Here is a 20,598-nt window from a genome sequence, read left to right as displayed (position 1 = left end):
TGCTACTGTCAGACCCAAGATTGGCTGGATGGATTCAGAAACAATTTAACTCTAGATGACTTATAAAATAAACCTATTTCCATAAAGTATTGTTTTTACAACTTGAGAGCAAGTAAGCGATGGCTAACTTACTATCCCTTTAATTTACATTATATTTCAAAATGTATTTAAACGAACATGTCATTTGAAGTGTAAATTAGGTAATTTGAGGGAACATAAGCCATATTTGGTGACAATTAAAGTAAACCACTTTTTGTTGTAGCCAAAAATTAACTGTGATCTTAGATTTGTGTCTGTGCTGAGCTTATAAAATATTTAGCTATTTGAATATTTTTCATATTTATAAAAATTTTCCATGTGTCACTTTTATACTTTTATATATAATGAATGTCACTTCTACATATAATGGATTGTAAATGCTTTCACAATGACTCATAAAATTATCAGAATAAATGTAAAAATGTTACAGGTGTTTATATATATATATATTATCCACAATTTAGATAAGTATCATATGTATACAATATATTGTTATATCTAATTATAATACAAAAAGATTTCAGAATTCGTCTTCACTGTATTTTTTATGAAATAAAATATTAATAAATGCAGCATCTGTGCGTAGAAAAGACTTCAATCAAAAACATTTAAAACATCACGTCATGAAACATGTTTGAAACCTTTGACCAATTCTTAATTGTATGTACTATTTATTTATTTTTTATTTTTTTCCCCATCCTTTCAGGAATATTGCAGGTTATTCTTTCTCCTTGAGTAATCCTTTAGCCATTTCTTTGTTGTGGATTCTGTGTGGTCTGAGCCTCTCTCCATCGTATCTCGGTCTAGCTGCTCTTTTCTTTTTAAAGTCTTCCAGTTTATCCTCTGATCCCCAGTTCCAAAATGCGAAGGTGTCCCACCATGAGTCCGACTACAGAAACAGACAACATTTCAGAGTCCATGAACTCTGTGAAAATTCTAAAAGCAGATTCACTTAATCTTTACCTCTGCTGACTGACCACCGGCCTGAAGATCTGTTTCTGTCTCCTCAAAGAACGGCTCTATTGTCTCTGTAACACATAAACAGAACTAAGAACCTGCAATTTTATTACAAAAAAAATGGAGAAATAATCAGCTGATTAAAAATAAATTGTACAATATTCAGTACTGTGAGAAATTCACTGTTACTGTTGCTGATACCGTTAAATGTAAAAACCTAACATTGTAATTTGTACCACCCATATTTATTTTTAGTCTCTTTTACATTAAATGATTCAGTTATTCACTTATAAAACTTCTGTTTTATTGATAGAAGAGTCATTTTTGAAGAATTATTCAGTGGAATATTTCTGGTTGTCGCCACCTATAGGTTAAATAATGCAATTGCTGCCTACAACTTTCCTTTTTGATCGTCATTAAATGCATATGACGATGATTGTAATCTCTACCATAAACATCAGAGGTTATATCTGAACTATAAACTGATATGCCAGCACTTCTGTGTTATTTGACTGTTTGTATGTTCATAACTGTTTGTAAACTGAAGACTGAATCTCATTCTTGGTCTTTGCACTTTCAGATTTGAATGCAGCGATTCGATAGATTAATAATCGTATAAAATCAGCCTTATTTATAATTTAATTTAACGTGGGTGTTGATCTCCCAATCTTTAAATGATTAATCGTGCAGCTTACACTGAATGCATTAATGCAGTCTAAACAAGTAGTGACAGAAAACATCTTTAATGACCCAAGAATCCCAGCACATCCCGGAAAACCTAAATGTTTTAATGTGATTTGAATGACGTGAGAGGCGATCTCTCTGTGATTGTTATAAATTTAGTAAAAGTATTAATCCGTGTGTTCTGAACCGTGGGTTGTGATGTTACACATATATAAAAATATACAGTTCAAGTCAGAATGATTAAACCCCCCTTTAATTATTATTATTATTATTTTTTTTTTATATTTTCCAAATTATGTTTAACAGAGCAAGGACATTTTCACAGTATATCTGATAAGATTTTTTCCTTCTGGATAAAGTTTTATTTGTTTTATTTTGGCTAGACTAAAAGCAGTTTTTAATTTTGTAAAGACTATTTTAAGGTCAAAATTATTATCCCCTTAAGGCTATATATTTTTTCGATAGTCTACAGAACAAACCATCAATATACAATAACTTGCCTAATTACCCTAACCTGCCTAGTTAACCTAATTAACCTAGTGAAGCCTTTAAATGTCACTTTAAGCTGTATAGAAGTGTCTTAAAAAATATCTCATACAAAATTATTTACGGACATCATGGCAAAGATAAAATAAATCAGTTATTAGAAATGAGTTATTAAAACTATTATGTTTAGAAATGTGTTGAAAAAAATCTTCTCTTTGTTAAACAGAAATTAGGGAAAAACAAACAGGGGTGCTAATAATTTAGGGGGGCTAATAATTCTGACGTAAACTGTATATACAGATATATCTGTTCAAAAGTTTGGTGTCAGTAAGATTGTAATGTTGCAATGCTTCATTTAATTAAAAATCTAAATAATCATTAGTAATGAAATTAGTTGTTTTCTCTTGTATATTTTAAAATGCAATGATTTAATCTTTTAGCAATCATTTGAATTTGCTTATTTGCTATGGCAAAAAAGTTAAAACACGTAATCTATAAAACTCTTAAGAATAGAAAATTGAAATAAACAGAAAGTATGTTTAAATTAAAACCTAAATGGATGGCGTGCCACAGTTTTCCACCTTAATAAGCATTTCTCACTCACTATTATTAATGTTAATACAGCTTAATATGCTTGTAGAAACTGTTACGTTGCTTTCAGGATTCGATAAATAAAAGGAATTATATGAAATATATGAAATTATATAATATAATTATATAATTATATGAAATATGTTTTTACTTTTGAATCAATCAATTTAATATGTTCATGCTGAATCAAAATATTCTCTGACCCCCAGATTCTGAACAATAATTTACATAGCTTAAAATACACTTTATAATGTTATATAATCTTCGAAATGATATGTCACACCTCAGGTAGGGATTTTGTGATCTTGTGAAAAAAATTACTACCTGTATATTTACATGCACACATATTTACAGCAGGCAGGGCTCACATTCAACAATTCACCTTGTACTAACTCAATGCTTGAACTGACCACCACGATGACCGCGGCCACCAGTATACAGCGGTTCAGAGTGATGCCTTTCCATGGATTTTCCACCTTACTCAAGGACTCCACAGGAAATATGCGCCGATATGTCACTGGTACGTGAAGAAAATTGTGTTACACTATTAACAAAATGTCCAAGACCAAACCACAAACAATAACTATAAAAAGCACTATAAGGTTAATTTAAAAAAAAATAAAAAGATTGGGCTTTTTCTTTTTCCGTCAAATTGCAGCAACAGAAATGGTCAGACTTTGATTAGAGATTACCAAAACAATTTAAAGTCATGTTGATTTTGATTGGTTAAAGGTTTTAAATGGTCAATTTAAATCTCAAACTCAATTCCTGGTGGGCCACAGCTCTGCACAGTTTTGCTCCAACCCTTATCAAACACAGCTGATCCAACTAATCGAGTGCGACCCTCCAGGAATTGAGTTTGAGATCTATGATTTAAAAAGTATATTTTTTTTATTGTTTATGAGCTGAACATTGTCCAATCTATATTCTTACATTTTCCTATAGGATTATAAAGATGAACAAATATGTACTGTAATAGCTGTGAATTCTTCAAGGGACAAATCACCCAAAAGTACTTACAATCATATTCAGGCCATCGAAGATGTAGGTTGTTGGTAGAACATTTAAAGTCCCTCTTAAATTAAAGGTGTTGGTATCAGTATGTTAGTCTTAACCAGGGGTGCCCAAACCCGGTCCTGGAGGGGTGATGCCCTGCAGATTTTAGCTTCAACTTGCCTCAACACACCTGCAGGGATGTTTCTAGAAAGCTTAGTAAGCGATTGATTAGCTATAGCCCATGTGCGTCTGATTGATTTGGAACTAAGCTTTGCAGGACACCGGCCCTCCAGGACTACGTTTGGGCACCCCTCGTCTGAACTATAAGCTAGTATGCTCCAAAACAGTGACAAACTTTTATACATATAAACATCTAAAGCCTGCAGTTTGTCACTTCCACCTAAATGGATCAATTATTATTTTTCTTTTTTTACATCACCACATACTTCAGTTTCTCATCAAATCTTCTGCCCAATCAAATGCTCTCTAGTATCTTACATCTCCCACTTTCTTCAAGATGCTTCACGTTTGCTTTACATTTGATGCGCTAGAGTTCAACCACTCTCGGGGAGCACTGTGTTAAAAACTAAGCGCTATTGGCTACGTTTAAAGAAGAGAAGCTACTCTATGTCCCATTCTCTCTTCATGTTTGGGTTGAGATTATGTCAAACATTGAATAAAAAAAGCATATATCAAATATATCAAAGCACTTCATGGGACATTTAAGAAAGATTTAGCTGCAAGTTTGATGCCTGTGCAGTGTTTCCTCTAGGGGTTTTTCCAGCATTAATGCGTCCTGAAGTAGACTGAAACGGTTATACGTCATGTTTGCTGGCCTCACGCATCACGCACCTGTCAACCTGTCAGTCAGTCAGTCATCACGCCACCTTAAAGGGTTAAATTTTAGCGTGGCGCCCCGGCATGGAAGAATGAATGTAGCGAAAACCATGCTGTGCAGGTAAACCTCACTCCTCTGACCTCAAAGGGGCCGATTACACCGAACGCACATTTACGTTCTAAAAACGCAAGGCGCACCACACTGCTTTATTGTTGTCAAGAAAAAAAAAAGGAGCGTGGTACGCTATTTTTTTTTTGTCGCTAGGCAATGACTGGAGCAGCTGGGTATTGTTCGAGAGTGTTGCTGTTGATATTAATATAATTTTAATAATTAATAATATTGTGATATTCATAATTAAAAATATTGTGATATACAGCTCTGGATAATTCAAAACAGCAACCACAAGTCTCCTCCATCTTCAGAAGTCTCCGTTGTTGTCTTGAACACACAAACACTGCAGGCACCTCAGCGGAAACCTCGCCTCTGCTTTCCTTTGATTGGAGAATGAATAATACGCGAGTGACGTAGCGTTATTTTTCTGCACGGAGTTGACTTTTTTTCAACCTAGGGCAAAAACGCCAGCCGTAGCATTTGGTTAAAACCTGAGGCATGCAGGACGCAAAACGCTCACAGCCGTTAGTAAACCATTCAAAAAAAGGTGCCTCTCAACGAATAAACTGTGTTCGGTGTGATCAGCCCCTAAAGGTGCTCTAGCGATGGATGCTTAAGGCCATGGTCTTTAGCCTTCTTGTTAGAGCAATCGAATCCCATGCGGTAAGTCACTGGTTTGATCCCAGCTCAGAGCGGGTTGAGTGGTGTAGGACTGGCAGGGTAAGCCTGGTTTATACTTCTGCGTCAAGTGATCGGCGTGACCCATGGAGCATGCAACGCGCGTAGCTGTGAATTCATACTTCTGCTCGCTGTTTCTGTTGCTCTGCAATAGCACTTCCGAAACGCTAGCTGGCAGTAGGTGTTTATGTTCCTCTGGTTTCTTCGCTGGTCTTTTTTTTTTTCACTTCACTTGACTCCAGACTTGTAAACAATCGCTCTATTGGGCTTGTGCGGCTCTCGGTCCCACCGACACTTGTCATTGCTACCAAGCCGACCAATCACAGAGCATTAAGTATAAATCAGCCTTAACACTTAGCGATTTATAGAATGCCAGTCAATGGCCATAGATATTTAAATTAGATGTCGCCTACGTCATTAGTGTCTATAAGAAGAAATGCATCAATAGAAATGCCATTTTAGTACAGGGCAGCACTCCTTTGAAATGAATGTGGGACCAAGGTGCAGTGGAGGACTGGCCATCCAAAGCCATAGAAATATACATATATCCATTATCGTGAGTTTTCCCGGTGGTCAGTGTGCAAATATTTTTTTCAATTATGAAAATTATAATTTTACATAACTTTTCCACATTGATGAATAAGTGACCGCACGGGCATTGCCAAGGGTATGTGTTTGTGTGCATGGAAATGCATTATCCATCCTCCCTGTTAAATTTGATCTAATCTGTGTCCTGAAACACACCCCCTATCCTGCTTTCACTTCTCATTGTAATGGATGAAGCGATTCATTTGTGAATGAATCTCCGTTATGAACGATTTGTTTAAACCATCGATATCCCTGCGTCTCTGTGTGCAAATCCACCTTTCTGATCTAAATCGTATATAACATTTGTAATATTCAATAATTTGTGATGGACTCTACACACATTGAGGTGCAGGCACTTTTATGTTATCATTCACTTAGCTACTTCAGTTAGCCAACAATAATACAAGTTTCTGGTACTGCCATGTCTTGTCATATTTCGTATTTATTGTTTGCTGATTTTATTTAACAAAACTAGCATAGGCTTAGAATTTAGTGGAAGTTGGTGCTACTTTGCCTTATGGTCAGTGCAGTAAGTGACTGTATTATCATCAATACCTGTTGAGCACAAAATTTTGTAACATACAGAATCATAACAAACGAAATCTTACATGCTCTGCTTTAATACTTTGTTTTCTTTATTTGCTTATTACTAAACCTGTATGCAGTGCATAGGTCCAGCATCTTCACATTGGATTTAGTCTTGACTAGTGCGGTTGAATGACATTTATCCTGGGAGCACTGTATAAATGTGGCAGCGGTTTTGACACGTGCTTAGGGTTCGTATGTGATATCTACTGTATATATCTATGGTCAATGGCTAGCAACATCAATACCAAAAAAAAAAAAAAACACGAGTCAATGATTTCTTTATAAGACCACAGACTATCATTAATATAGTTTTTACACTTGTGTTGTTTTGATTTGAGGATTGATTTGCATGTCATGAATCATCAACATCAACAATCATCATTTTAGCATTAAAAAATGTCTTTAACATTGCACTAAAATATCATCTTTGATAGTCTGAAGGTGATTCAATTAACAGCACTTTGATTTTTTGCATGAGCTAACCATGTATGTGTGTTTTTATAAGAACTTGTACAGTGCTCAGCATATATAAGTACACACCTCACAATTCTATCTTTTAAATTCATATTTTTAATAGAAAGCTATACAATATTATCAAATCTCGAGCTAAATCAAAGCGACAACTGTCCAAAAACTAGTACACCTTAATTTATATGTTATAGAAAAATATTCTTTGCAAATTTTAAAAAGTGGAAAAATCCAGAGAAGCAAAAAAAAAAAAAAAAAAAAAAACGAAATAATTTAGGTACATTTTTGTAGGTTATATATATTTAATATATATATATATTTAATATAAATTGAAAGATAAAACAATTATTAAAAAAATATATACACACACACACACACACACACACACATATATATGTATATATATATATATATATATATATATATATATATATATATATATATATATATATGTGTGTGTGTGTGTGTGTGTGTGTGTGTGTGTGTGTGTGTGTGTGTGTGTGTGTGTGTGTGTGTGTGTGTGTATATATTTTTTTTTTGATAATTGTTTTATCTTTCAATTTTTAAAGATGTTCTGTGACTAAAATAATATTTAATAAGTATATATGTTTAATAAAATCTGTTTTGTTTAAATGCACCAAAATGCATTGCCTAGCGCTGAGAAATTGATATGAATATTTATTTTCAGAATGGGGTGTGCTCAATTATGCTGAGCACTGTATAATGGCAAATATACAGTTGATAACAAAATGAAAATCTGGTATTTCAATCCAATACTGCAGATTTTGAAAGATTTACAACTATGTTAATTTGCATTACACAATTAACATGCAATTTCAGCTATAGGTCATATAAACTGTTTTTAGTGTTATTTATCACAGCTCATGGGATACATACTTTCTCTGATGATCCTTTTAGGAGGTTCCTGTGGACAAATTTCAAAATTTTTACTTAACTTCCATCCAGTTTTGTATGCTACGCTTAAATATGTACAATGAAAGTATTTAAACTACTATAATAATATAACAGAATCTAACAAAGAGCCTAAAAAATATCTGTTACAGCTGCAAAAACATCAAAATCACGAGAGCCAACAACTGAGTATTAATATAATAAACAGTACACATAATTTAGAGTACAAAGAAACAAAGATAACAACAGCGTTAGTGGTAGTTTGTAGTTGAAAGTGCAGTTCTTACCAGGCAGAGCCGGAGTGGTCGAGTAAAAACTAGGGTCTCAAGTTCTTTAGAGCCTTGATGGACAGCAACAGCTGAGACTTCATTATAAAACATCAAGCACTTGTGAGTTTACATGGTCTATTTGCAATGTTGAACAGAACAGTAATTTGATTTACCCTATATTTATTTACACATAGAAACATTTCATTGATATTTTCAAGTGTTTATTTATATTATTAAGTGTATTATTACGATTACGATTTCTGAGGTGAAATATGTGCCTTATGATCTTAGATATAGTACATCTCGTACTGCTTATGTCGTAGCAATAAAAAGTGTTCTTTAATTATTGACAGTGTGCTAATTATTGACAGATTATGTAACTCAGATATAAATTATATTTCAGTTTTTCTATATAACACATATTTTTAAATAAATCAGAAATCAAACATTATGCGTATTATCACGATGTCTGTAAAGTATATTCTATTCCCATTTGTTTATTTCCACTCAAACTTATTTGTTTGTTAAAGCGCATGACGTAAAGCTAAAGCCACGCCCATGCGCGTTCCAAGTATAACTACTGCGGGCCTACAGCCATTAACACATTCGGTTGGAGCACGGACGGAGAAGATTTGGGCCTTGACGTTGGCCGGATGGTTAAATCCAACCTTCAGACGATACTGAATAGCCACTGTTTTGTCAGAGAAAAAGAGAGTAATATACCCAAGATGCCAGTGATCGAACTGACCCGTAATAAACCCGAGAGTGAAAGGTAATGTGGGACTTTTATGCTAGCTAGTTTGCGGCCTTGTTTTAGCAGCGTAGCCTAGCCAACTATAAAGTGTATGACGAAACGGAATGTAATGTATTTGATGTATAAGGATTTTGCCAGCAGAATGAGTTTTAAGTGTACATCTGCCAAAACTAGCTTAACGACGTAATTTGAAGACAAACTGTACAATATCACGCGTAAAAGCTTCTGTCAGTTCAGGTGGGCTCGTGTTTCGTCTATCAGTCACGGATTTGAATGATTGACAGGTACGTTGCCAGGTAACCGATTCGGGTTCTTTCGCAGAACATTCGAGAAACGTTCAAATCTGAATTTCAAACTGTCATTATCGCCAACGTTTGTTTAAATGGATTTTGATATAACGTTAGATGCTGTCTCAGTTTGGCCTGAGATCACAACATCACGATGTTGCCTTATAACACGTTAATATGTATTATATAGTAATATTTGATAGATGTACACGAATATACCGCGTTTATTCAGGTGTCGCACAGCTCAACAAGTGATTGACGGGAAGGTGTCTGCGAGGTGGCTAACATAAAAATGCTAACTTAACTGGTAAAAACAAAGTCAGACATTTTTGTCGTTGTATTATTGCTAAAATAGTAGTTTTATCAACTAATATATCGAGTAAAAACAATTAGCAGGCATTTAAACTAGACAGTCTATATAAAATGGTTGGTTTAAAGGGTTTTAAACAAATTGTAATGTGCTTATCGCTAAACGTCGCCTCGCCCATCCCCCCTTGTTTGTTCTTCTTTCTCATGCATCACTGCCGAGTACCATTATGATTTTAAGCTAATAATTTTATTATTGACATGCATATTTTGATCAAGCTTATTTACAATGTATTATGGAATTAATTCATCAAACTTTTGTTACCCAAATCATATTCCAGATTTTTGTTTGTGTGAGCAGCAGGGGGGGAAATGAAGGGGAAATGTGGGTTACTTCATCTACATTCTGATTTAACGTTAGCTGTTAGCATGTTTTAACTTGAATTTGGGGGATATGGGATTTCTTTGCAACACAGGTTACCTCATGTCTCCTTTTTGGTTAGAAGCTGCCCCCACATTTTCATTTATATCCTCAATGCTGTGATGCGTCACAAATCCAGGCTTAAATATAAATGATGGATGCTTTAGCTTCCTGTATTTGTGTGTGTCCCCCATCTAAGCTTTGATCAAAGGTTTCCTGTTGATGCGGTATTCCCTTTTACTCATCGTGTTCAGATGATGTCTGTGTTCATTCCTTCACCTGCTAGAGGCTGTTGTGTAACTAGCCCACATTTCCCCTCCCACACCAGCATCTGTAACAGTCTCGTTACGTCCTGTGTGAATTTCTAGGGTGGTGTTGTAATGTAGTCTGGCTTCAGGGATTAAGCCATTTTCAATGGGACAAACAAGTTGTTGCCCTCGCATTGCTTTCTAAAATGTGGCACTGAATTGAAATGAGGTGCATATGCATATTTTTTTTAGCTTTAAAGATTTGCAGTTGCACGTTTAGATCTGTGCTGTATTATTTAACTCATGGATCCTTTAAATTTAATGTAAAACAGTACATTTTTAAGATTATTTTATATATATTTTATTATTTTATTTTATCTTTTGTTAGCATATGCTATACTTGTCAAACCCTCAAGTGTCGACCCGATAGTTTTCTTTTAATGCCATGAATGGCAAATATACATTAGTTTTAGGTTTGTCTTTTATAGGGCTGGGCGATTTGGCCTAAAATCTAAACCTCGATTAATTGAACTATTTAACTAATTACCATTAATAATCGATTTTTTATACATTTTATTTTCCCCTCATAGTTCACTGATACGTTTTGTACTGTAAATATGCTCATATATTACTATTGGAATTTTTAAATAAAAGCACACTATCTATGATTATTTATTACACATCAACGTTGAACAACTGAAATTAAAACGCACATTACTTCAGTCATATTTTTTCTTATAAAAAAGTGAAAATGCATAACTTGCTCTTTTGTAAACAAAATTAATAATTTTATATCAAGTTTTTCATATTAAAAGTATAAAATAAGCAGCATCTTTTAAATAAAATCACTCTTGTATATCCTGTAAAAAATATTTTAAACTGTGAATTTCTTGAATATTTTGTAAACATTTTTTTTTATTTTAATAATGAATTTATTGTAATAGAAAATATGCTGTCTTGCGCATCTCTGGCGTAGCTTCCAATTATCACCAATGTAGTGCAAACGTGCAATGTGTAGTTGCATATTGTTTAGAAGGGCACAGGTATGCGACTGTGACATCTGCATCGGACCATACCCATGCGTTCAACACAAGTATAAATTAGCCTTAAAGGTGCAGTAAGTGATCTGCGACAATGCTATCCGGCTAGCATAAATCTGAAGCACAGTCCTAACCCTGCCGTCCAAAGCCACGCCTCCTGAAATACAAGTGTGTGTGCGCGCGCACCTTAAAGACGACAGCAGAACTCTCACTTAGCGACTAGTGCTTGATTGGCAGCATGCAGGAATTACACTCGTTACTAAGCCATACTTGCATGCTATTTCAGAGCAAATATTTAGAGTAGCATAGTAAACAGTATAGGGAGCGCATCACAGGTTGTCAATGTTGAAGAATGAACCAATGTGATGTGAATATAAAAGCAACTTCAACTCAGTAAAGCAGGTTAGGCTAAATAATGCTATTTACTGATGTTTTTTTGTTAAACTGAATAAATTTTTTCATTATCAATGCTGTAAAAGCTTCCTTATGAAACTGAAAATAGTTGCATCAATCTATCATCAGAAGATTTTAGTGGCTGAACATCATGTCTGCGCATGTAACCCATTCAAAACAACAACCTCTCTACAACACAGAACATTACCCATCTAAAAGAAATCCTCAGCCATGGTGTCATCCTTTCTCCAGCATGCAAAAGTAACTCCAATATTGATTCAGGATATTAAAAAGTTTTGGTACCTTACCCAGAATAATAAATACATTTAGATCATTTACTTTAATCAGTACTTTTAATGTGTAGAGACTTTCAACCAGCACAACAAAAAATGTTTCTAAAGACAATCACCTACTGTACCTGTAACAGAGCGGAATTACGTGATACGGGAAAATAATTGAAAAAATTGATCTGGAAAAATTAGATCAATTACAGGTTCTGATTCTGAATATCATTTTCAATTACTTTAATCACCCAGACTTAGACTTTTATTGTTTTTTTTTTTTATTAAGTCAACTAAATAAACAATAAGTAAAAATTCACATCTCTTATTTGTGCACTAATTTTAAATCTTTAAAGTGAACATTTTTTTGTGTGTTTCTTACTTCATTAGGCTCTTTTTTAAGATACAATTATTTTTTGGGTGACTTCTAAATCTTTGAAAGGGGGTTTCAAATAGCACTTAATGCATCCAAGTGTCTGGCCATTAATATCCATACAATTACCAACAATCCTTCTCAATGAAACTTAACTTCTTATTTAAGAATGAAAATTTTAACTATTTACCATAATGGTTTAATTATAATGTTTTAAATAATAACAATACAGCTTTAACATTTGTTTAAAAGTTCTCCATGTATTTTAGGAAGCTGACCTGGACAGACTGTTGTGCATACATTAAGTTTATTATATTTTTTAACCTTTTAAAAATAAAAAAATGAAATGTTTTAAAGGTTATGTTTTAAAAAAAAATTATACAAATATGGCTTGCTTATTTTGACACAATTTTTAAATATTTTGCTCAGGGGAAAAAAAAAAATATATATATATATATATATATATATATATATATATATATATATATATATATATATATATATTTATATTTATTTATTGTTGTTGTTGTATGGTTAAATGTATAAAATCATATATAAAGTTTGATAGGGCAATTAAAAATCTTTTTCAATTGGTCCATTTTAAAAATGATTTGGCACTTCCTCATCTTAACCGCTTTTGTTTTGCTTTCATATGTGTACTAAAACACCCATTTTATTTTCGTTCTTGGTGTTAAACTCTCAGTATTGCTATTTATGCTCCACATAAATATTATAAAGATTCATTGATCTGTCATTCATTAAATTAAACCCAGAAGCAAACAAACAATCAATCATTATGTGTTGATGTCATGCAGTTTGGATATTAACAGATGTGTGTTTACTGATTACAGTTCCCATCGCTGCAGTAACCCGTGTCCGGGGCCTCTGTGGTGTTCCTGATGTCCCTCTCCCACCCCTGAAGATCCCAGGTGGGCGAGGGAATGATCAGCGGGATCACAGTCTTTCAGCTAAGCTATTCTATTCTGTGAGTAAACTCTTTTGAAGGTCTTCTGCATAAAGATAACACATTTGCATGACGCAGGTTATTAGTTGGTTATCTGACTGTGCAGCGGTTGTCATATCTTATCTACAAATTAATTTCATCACCTATGGGAACTGAATTTGAACATTCTACCTCGCCTGATTTCTCATGTTAATGATTTGAATGTATTGTTCACTGTTATGGTTTGTTATCTGATTTGTGTTTGTAGGATGCTCAGTTACTGGTTCTTGAGGAAGCCCCTCAGTCGAACAGCCGTGTACGTTTTTTGCTCTTTGAGCGGCGTTGCTCTGTGAGCAAGCACTTAGTCTGGAGGGGGGCACTGAAGGGGACAAACCTTTACATCGAAATCCCCACTGGTGTCCTCCCAGAAGGGAGCAAAGATAGGTTAGTCAAATTTAGACCAATATTCTTATCCATGTTGAGTTTGCTAAATGATGCTCAAAATAGTTTTTCCCCTTTTTTAGTTTTTCACTTTTGCTGGAGTTTGCAGAAGAAAAGTTACAGGTTGATCACGTTTTCATCTGCTTCCATAAGAGCCGAGATGACAGAGGTAAGGCTTTGTCATTTCTCAACGCATTTTCTGTTTTTCATATTTTGTTTAAGCTAGTTTTTAAATTTCTGCTGTCATTTCCAGCATCGCTGCTGCGGACATTCAGTTTCATGGGCTTTGAGATTGTGAGACCAGGTCATCCCCTCGTCCCAACCCGCCCCGACGCTTTCTTCATGGCTTACAGAATCGAAAGAGACTCCGATGGTGACGAATAAGACTCCTCAATCGCATCTTGCTTCTTATAACTATGCTGTTTCTCACCCAACATGGTCACCATTAAAAGAAACATAGTATGAATGTCAAATTGACCTTTTTTCCTGTTATTTACTACATTGTAGTTCTTGTAAGGGTTGTGCTGTATTTTTCAGTTGTATTTGCACTAGTGTATACCAAATTTTCACAGTGACCATTAGTTTTTAAGCCATCAGCCTTGGGCTTACTTTCCAATGTAATTGGATTCTTTGCTGATTCCCATTCCCTCACTCACCAATTTTAGAGCAGAATATTTATGGTTGGAATCCCTTAAGCAACAATGTATGTAGAATTATGGTTTTCATTGCTGATATGTTGATTCTTTTTACTGTTGTCTTCAAGTTGTTTTGTTTCTAAATCTGTGCATGAGTTTTGGAGTTTTTAGTTATTACTTCAATAGGATCGGTCTGCATGTTTGCTACAGTGTGCAGAATAAAAATGCTCACCCTACACTACTTACTTGGTTTTGCTTTTTTTTTTATTGAATTTTCCACATTCAGAATGAGAATCATTAGACTGTTTCACTGGGCTTTCAGAACTTTTTTTTTTTTTTAACTCTTTTGAATGTTTCATAATGCTCATTTCTTCCAGGTATTGTTAATAAGTAAGCGCAGGGTCGAACTCCAACCATAAGCTCATTTTGTGATTATACAGCACATGGTTTATAATGGAGAGACCTTTACAGTAAATGGAAGTAAACTGAACATCATAAAGCAATTTGATTGTATTGCTAACATGTTTCATTTTTATAGTTGTTTTTAATCAAGAGAATGGGGAAAGAAAAGTTGTGCGTTTGTATGGAGCCTTTCAGATGATATGTGGGTGTGAAACAAGGTATTGGGGTAATTTGTTTCCTCAACTTTTCTAAATTATAATGACATTAACTTGTCTAATATGGGAGCCATTTACCTAAAATGAGTTAAAGGAATAGTTTACCCCAAAATGAAAATTCTGTCATTTACTCACGCTTTTGTCACAAACCTAGTTTTTTCTGTTGGAACAAAAGGCAGGTTGCCATTGACTTCCATAGCATTTTTCCTGCTAAATCGATAAGAACTGGCATTCTTCAAAATATCTTGTTCAAGAGTAGAAAAAACCCTCAGTTTTAAAACCATGTGAACAAGAGTAAGTGAGGTCATTTTAATTTTGGGGTGATTTAACCCTTAAAATCAAATTTCCCAATTTAGCAAGAAAGTCAGCAAATTCATAAAAGGCAGCGATAAATGCTAATTTAGTCTTGTTTATTTTTTTTTATTGTACATGCAGGGCCGTATTTTATTAATATTATTTTTTTTGTATGTTATGTCTATGCAAGTATGCAGCATTAGATGAGTCTGAAGTACAAATATAGCACAAGGTCTGTTTTTAGCTTTTCAAATGTTAATTAAGTTCATAGCAACATCAGTGTGGAGGTGATTCTGAGGCTTACCAACTGGCAATTGCGTTTTATCTTTTAAGCAGGTCTAACAAATTAGTGAAGGCCTATGCGTTCAGTTATGCTACGCAAAGTCTCTGGATCAGAAAAAGATAGATAATGCAAGCAGAGATAGTCTTCCCAGTCAAAGCCGTGCTGATCCTGAAAGAGTCCCTTCTCTGCAAGCTTGAGGACTAGAAGAGATCTCTTAAGTAACTGCCAATTGTGAAACACAGAGTTCTCTGGTTGGTTCTGCATGAAGAGTCCTTGTCGTGGACCCCAAAGTAAGACCTGGAGGACCGCTGCCACATCTGCCAATAGTAGCTCAGGTTTCTCAGATGTAAGCTGGGTGACCAGCCACAGCAAACCTGAGGTGTATGGGGTGTCTTTTTTTACCCTGATCTCAGATGAGCTATTGTCATCGAGATGTAGACTGTACTTGAGCAAAGTCCCTAACTGGAACTCTTGGGATGTTGCCTCTTGAAAAACATCATCCTCGAAATGGCTCTTAAGGACCAAACGAGGGGTGCCCCAATCTTCCCATAAGGTTTGACAAATCTCACTTTTTTTCTTCTCTTCTATTTGCTCGATGGAGTCTTTATTCATGTTTCCTCCTATTTTCAAATCAGTAGCGTATTCACAAGCATTAGCATCCTTGCGTTTCATGCTTGGCCACACTAAGTTAACACACTGTGGTTTCAGATCCCTGGAAGTGACATTAAAATGTCCCAGCTGCTGAAGTCCTTGTACCAACTGGAGGGCAAGAAGACAAATTCTCCTCTCATAGACCTCAGGATGGATGGAGTGCAAAGAGTGTCCCTCCTCAACAAAGTCCTCCAGTGTTCCCAATGGAAAATCTCTTACCATGGTTGCACTAAAACCTTGCTCCAGAAGATTAGCAACTGTTTGCTGTTGACATACTTCAGTGGTGTCCTCATGTGAAGGCCCGAAGGTGCAAGTTTGATCTGTAGCTGTGCATTTTGGAAAATGGAGCACACCTTGCTCAATGTTAAGATGAGGTATGGATATATCAAAGTCTGCTGCAGAATCCCCTCTGTGAACCTGTCGGAACATTTAGAGTTAATTTTAGTATAGACACATTTTACATACCCACCAAGCAATTTTGTGTTTTTGTGATAAAAGGCTAAATTTGGGCTGTCAGTAAGAATCAAGGACATCTAAGAATTGCCGAAAAAAACTAAATATGATTAGATTAGTAAGATTTCATTGGTGTAGTCAATTATCACTGTGTATGCGATGACGTCAAATTTTTTTTAGAGACAACTCATTTAGCCTTGTTTTAGCTAAACAATCTTTATTTAGATATATAATAAACTTTTAAAAAGAAATGTATGCTTGCTGGAAAATGATTCTTGCAGTTCTTGACCCCAAAACGTTTGCATTGTGACTAAAACCTTCTCTTTAATGTACGTGGCACATATTAAACTGTTAGCACTGTTGCTCAACACCTGGTGCGTTGAAGGGAAGTGTGGTTTGAGGGTTTTGTACTGTGAGCTAGAGTTGCCTTATAAGGGTTTGCATTCTGTTTTTGGTTCAGGGGCTTAGACTGGGAAGTAATGATGGCCTACTTATATTTTCGGAGTGAAAAGTCATGTGTGTTATTGCACACCAGCATACACACAATCTCAGGTTGTTAGAATTGCTAAGTAGGTTCATTCTGCATCTAGTTTAGACTGACTTGTCTTCTTTTATAATTGTACGGTTGATGTCCTTACCTTTGCTGCAAACATTCTTCCAGGAATCTTCAGGCAACGCACTAAGTAGTAAGAATTCCACTTCTGCCCAAAGAGTATGAAGTCATTTGGATGACAAGTCTTTGAAATCTCCACTTCCTGCTCACTCAAGAAGATGCTTGCTTCAATGTTCTGCAACATGTTTCTCAGAAACTTAAGATAACACTCTTGAATTCCTGTGGAAACTTGTTCATGGCTCTGGAAGCTTCTGAGGACTCTTTGAAGTTGCTCATCTGGCGTGTCAAAGGTCATATTGTGCAAGGACAGACCTTGATGCAGCTCCTCTTGTAGCTCCTCCTCTTGTAGTGTATGGCTGCCATGGAATGGTGCTATCATATACAAGGGATTTTCATAGTTGTAGGATTTTGTATGTTCAAGGTAAGGTGGTTCCAGAGTCTCCATCGGGAGGGATAGGGTTCTCGTCAGACTCTTTTTGGGTACCGGAGGAGGAATTTCATCTGAGAAGAATCTCATCTGGTGATTTTCTGAGCAACACAACAGGGTAAAGGTTACCAAAAAGTAGGGGTGTTTGAACTCGGTCCTGGAAGGCCGGTGTCTAGGAAAGTTTTGCTCCAACCCTAATCAAACACACCTGAGCCAGCTAATCAAGCTCTTACTAGCTATATTTGAAACCTCCTGGCAGGTGTATTGGAGCACGTTAGACATGAACTCTCCAGGACACCTCTGCCATAAAGCATACACATACTGCATGTAAACTACATAGTTGGATGTGGTATGTCATGTGTTTTGCGAATGAAAATCTATGGAAACTCTCAGTTCCCACAATACCGTGGGACAAAGGCACTACGTGGTTGAGTTGTCTGTCTCGTGGCTTACTGTATTGGTTTCAGGTGTTACTTCCTTTAACATTTTCATGTATACAACAAATAATTGTAAAAGAACAATCAGAAATGAGGAAGGCTGAGCATGTAAAAGGTTACGATATTTAGTTCTCATTTCAGTAGGATTATCATCACTTGCTGCAAAGCTAACTTTTAAAAATAAACCATTTTTTCTCCCCTAACAACTCCATGGTATGAGTGCTTACCATAGCGATGATGTATTGGACAGTGGGCTGCATTACAGTAAGTAGTAGTGAAGACTTCAGTAAACGGAGACACTGGGGTCTGTGGTCCAGACGGGAGTAGATCTCCCACCTTCAGCTCTAAATCCTGAACCGAGCTTGAGGAAGACTTGCTCCTAAACATGCACACATGGAGAGTATGCTAGACCTGCTTCATTTTTGCTATATTTCACTATACTGCACAACAAGTAACTGAGGTTTCCTGTTTTAAAGTGTACATAACTCAAAGTGTAACACTAGCATCTCTTACCTGCGCTGTTTGATGGGCAATGCAGGTGGCGATGTCCCTCCTGATGCTCCCAGGAGAGAGTAGTCTGTTGCTTGATTCATTGCAGTTTGGCGTGTGATAGTTTGAGTGTGGTGAATGTGCATCAACCCCCTCCAACTGCCAGTTCCTGTAGTTTTCTTCTGGTGCTTTAGCACACGTGGAAGTTATCTCACTCTCTCTCTGTCTCTCTCTCAGCCATTACCACAGCATATCTAGCATCTGAGGTTGGTAGCGGAAAGGCTGAGTGCATTTTGTGCGCTTCAGCTTGCTGTGTTTTCATATAAGGAACCTTAAAAAAAAGGAACCATTTTTTTAGTACTACTATCTTTGGATGACTTGCTAAATTGTATTGTTTCATTCCAAGACTTGAGAATTTTTATTAATTGGTAGAAATGCTGTAAATTTCTACTTTCTATCTACTTTCAACTTGACATACACAAGTCATGCCAAATTGAGTTGAAGCGACAAAAACACAGTACTGTAGGCAATTATGCAGAGAAAATAAAAACAAGAGACATCAAATGTGGGATGAAAATATTGTGAACTGATCGCTTTATTGAACTCCTCAGACCCTTTTTTTAAAGGGGAAAACCAACCCATCATTTTCAAGCTCAGAACTCTTAAAGGAGAAACACATTTAGAACAACTTGTGAATTCTGTCCCCTGTGAACACATTTCGGCCTCCTTTTAACATCAATCCTGAATGTCTTATCCGTAGATAAGAACTCGGAATGGTCCAAAGTATGATGGCTTCAGTCAATCTCTGTGTGCATCATGTCGAACAGAAACAAATTACGCTGAAGATAGCTCATCCTGAACCCTAAGTCTTGTGAAGTCCATGCTGAGAAGTAGGCACTGGAGAAAAAGAGGAGGCAGGACTTAGCAAAATAGAAGTGTGGTGCAATCCACACCATAAATTGCTGACACTAAGGACAAAATCGCCAGACACTTGAAGTATCTGCCCTAAACACAAGTTCCGTTGAAGAAAAATGAAGATCCTCCTAAGGGGTTGTTCGAAGCCCAAGCAATACTTAAGGGAGTCTGTCATACCAGTTGTCTTCCTTCCTTCACACGTATCTTGTAAAAACACGTTGACAAAACACTCTGGAAACATCCAAGAGCATTAGGTTCACCAAATGTAAGCGACTATGAGGAGGAAAACAGGAGACATCAAATGTGAGATGAAAACATTGCGTTATGAGCGCTTTATTGAACTCCTCAAACCCTTCTCTTAAAAGGGAAAACCAACCTGTCACTTCCAGCTCAGAACTCTTAAAAAGTAAACACATTTAGAACAACTCGTGAATTCTGTCACATGTATAAATGTAGGTGCCACAGTACCAACAATTTGGTGTTAACACTCGTGGACAAAGTAGTATGTCATCCTGGATTAACAACTATGTTGATCCTAGAACATAATGTTTGTTCGAAATGTAATCCATACCTAATCTCTACTAGGGTTGGGCCGATAAACGATGCCATCGCCGATGGCCGAGAGACAACACGATGCTGAGCCGGCATCGCAGATCCTCCGCACCGCGAAAAATACACAAATACACAAAATGGCATTGTAGAGCAAAACTGATCCACATCTTATTTTACCTAGCTTTTCTGAACAGCCCTCCGTCCGCTGAAAACGCATATCACGTGACCCCCCACACACACACAGACACAGACACAGCCACACACACTGTCATGCCCTCGTCTAAGCTCCAGAGAGCAGTGCACATTGGACAGTTTATCAAGGATGTACCGCTGGATCGTGTCTTACTATTTGTTAAACGTGATATTTAATTAATCTTGTCTCTATCTAACAACTCTTCTGTCTTTTGAATCTACCAGGTAACGTGTCACAGCATCAGTACACTGCTTTAATTTTTTGCCTTCACACTTGTACTTAGCAATTTTTGTGAAAACCTCAGATACCGTTGGTTGAGCACCTTTTTTACCGACCAAGTTTGTGGA

General features: G+C 36.0%; 3 protein-coding genes across 3 annotated transcripts; 1 reads left to right on the top strand and 2 right to left on the bottom strand.

Moving 5' to 3' along the window:
- Positions 1-681: 681 nt before the first annotated feature.
- LOC147831565 (uncharacterized) lies at positions 682-8,262 on the bottom strand. The gene is made up of 5 exons (XM_087304273.1): positions 8,224-8,262; positions 7,922-7,949; positions 3,140-3,274; positions 1,003-1,067; positions 682-928 (listed from the first exon to the last, which is right to left on the bottom strand). Coding segments are annotated over exons 2-5 (372 nt in total). The 5' UTR covers positions 7,923-7,949; positions 8,224-8,262; the 3' UTR covers positions 682-757.
- Positions 8,263-8,778: 516 nt separating this feature from the next.
- On the top strand, positions 8,779-14,568 carry oaz1a (ornithine decarboxylase antizyme 1a). The gene is given in 5 exon segments (NM_194264.2): positions 8,779-8,977; positions 13,160-13,293; positions 13,520-13,695; positions 13,776-13,861; positions 13,946-14,568. Coding segments are annotated over 5 exon segments (645 nt in total). The 5' UTR covers positions 8,779-8,858; the 3' UTR covers positions 14,077-14,568.
- A 785-nt stretch (positions 14,569-15,353) lies between these two features.
- On the bottom strand, positions 15,354-18,836 carry peak3 (PEAK family member 3). Its single transcript, XM_087304272.1, is given in 5 exon segments — positions 15,354-15,700; positions 15,702-16,589; positions 17,264-17,766; positions 18,330-18,481; positions 18,616-18,836. Coding segments are annotated over 5 exon segments (1,758 nt in total). The 5' UTR covers positions 18,738-18,836; the 3' UTR covers positions 15,354-15,607.
- Positions 18,837-20,598: the final 1,762 nt, after the last annotated feature.

The sequence above is a fragment of the Danio rerio genome, chromosome 22, assembly GCF_052040795.2.
Source record: "Danio rerio strain M-AB ecotype USA chromosome 22, GRCz13ab, whole genome shotgun sequence".
NCBI lineage: Eukaryota > Metazoa > Chordata > Actinopteri > Cypriniformes > Danionidae > Danio > Danio rerio.
This window is presented reverse-complemented; position numbering and strand designations above follow the sequence as displayed.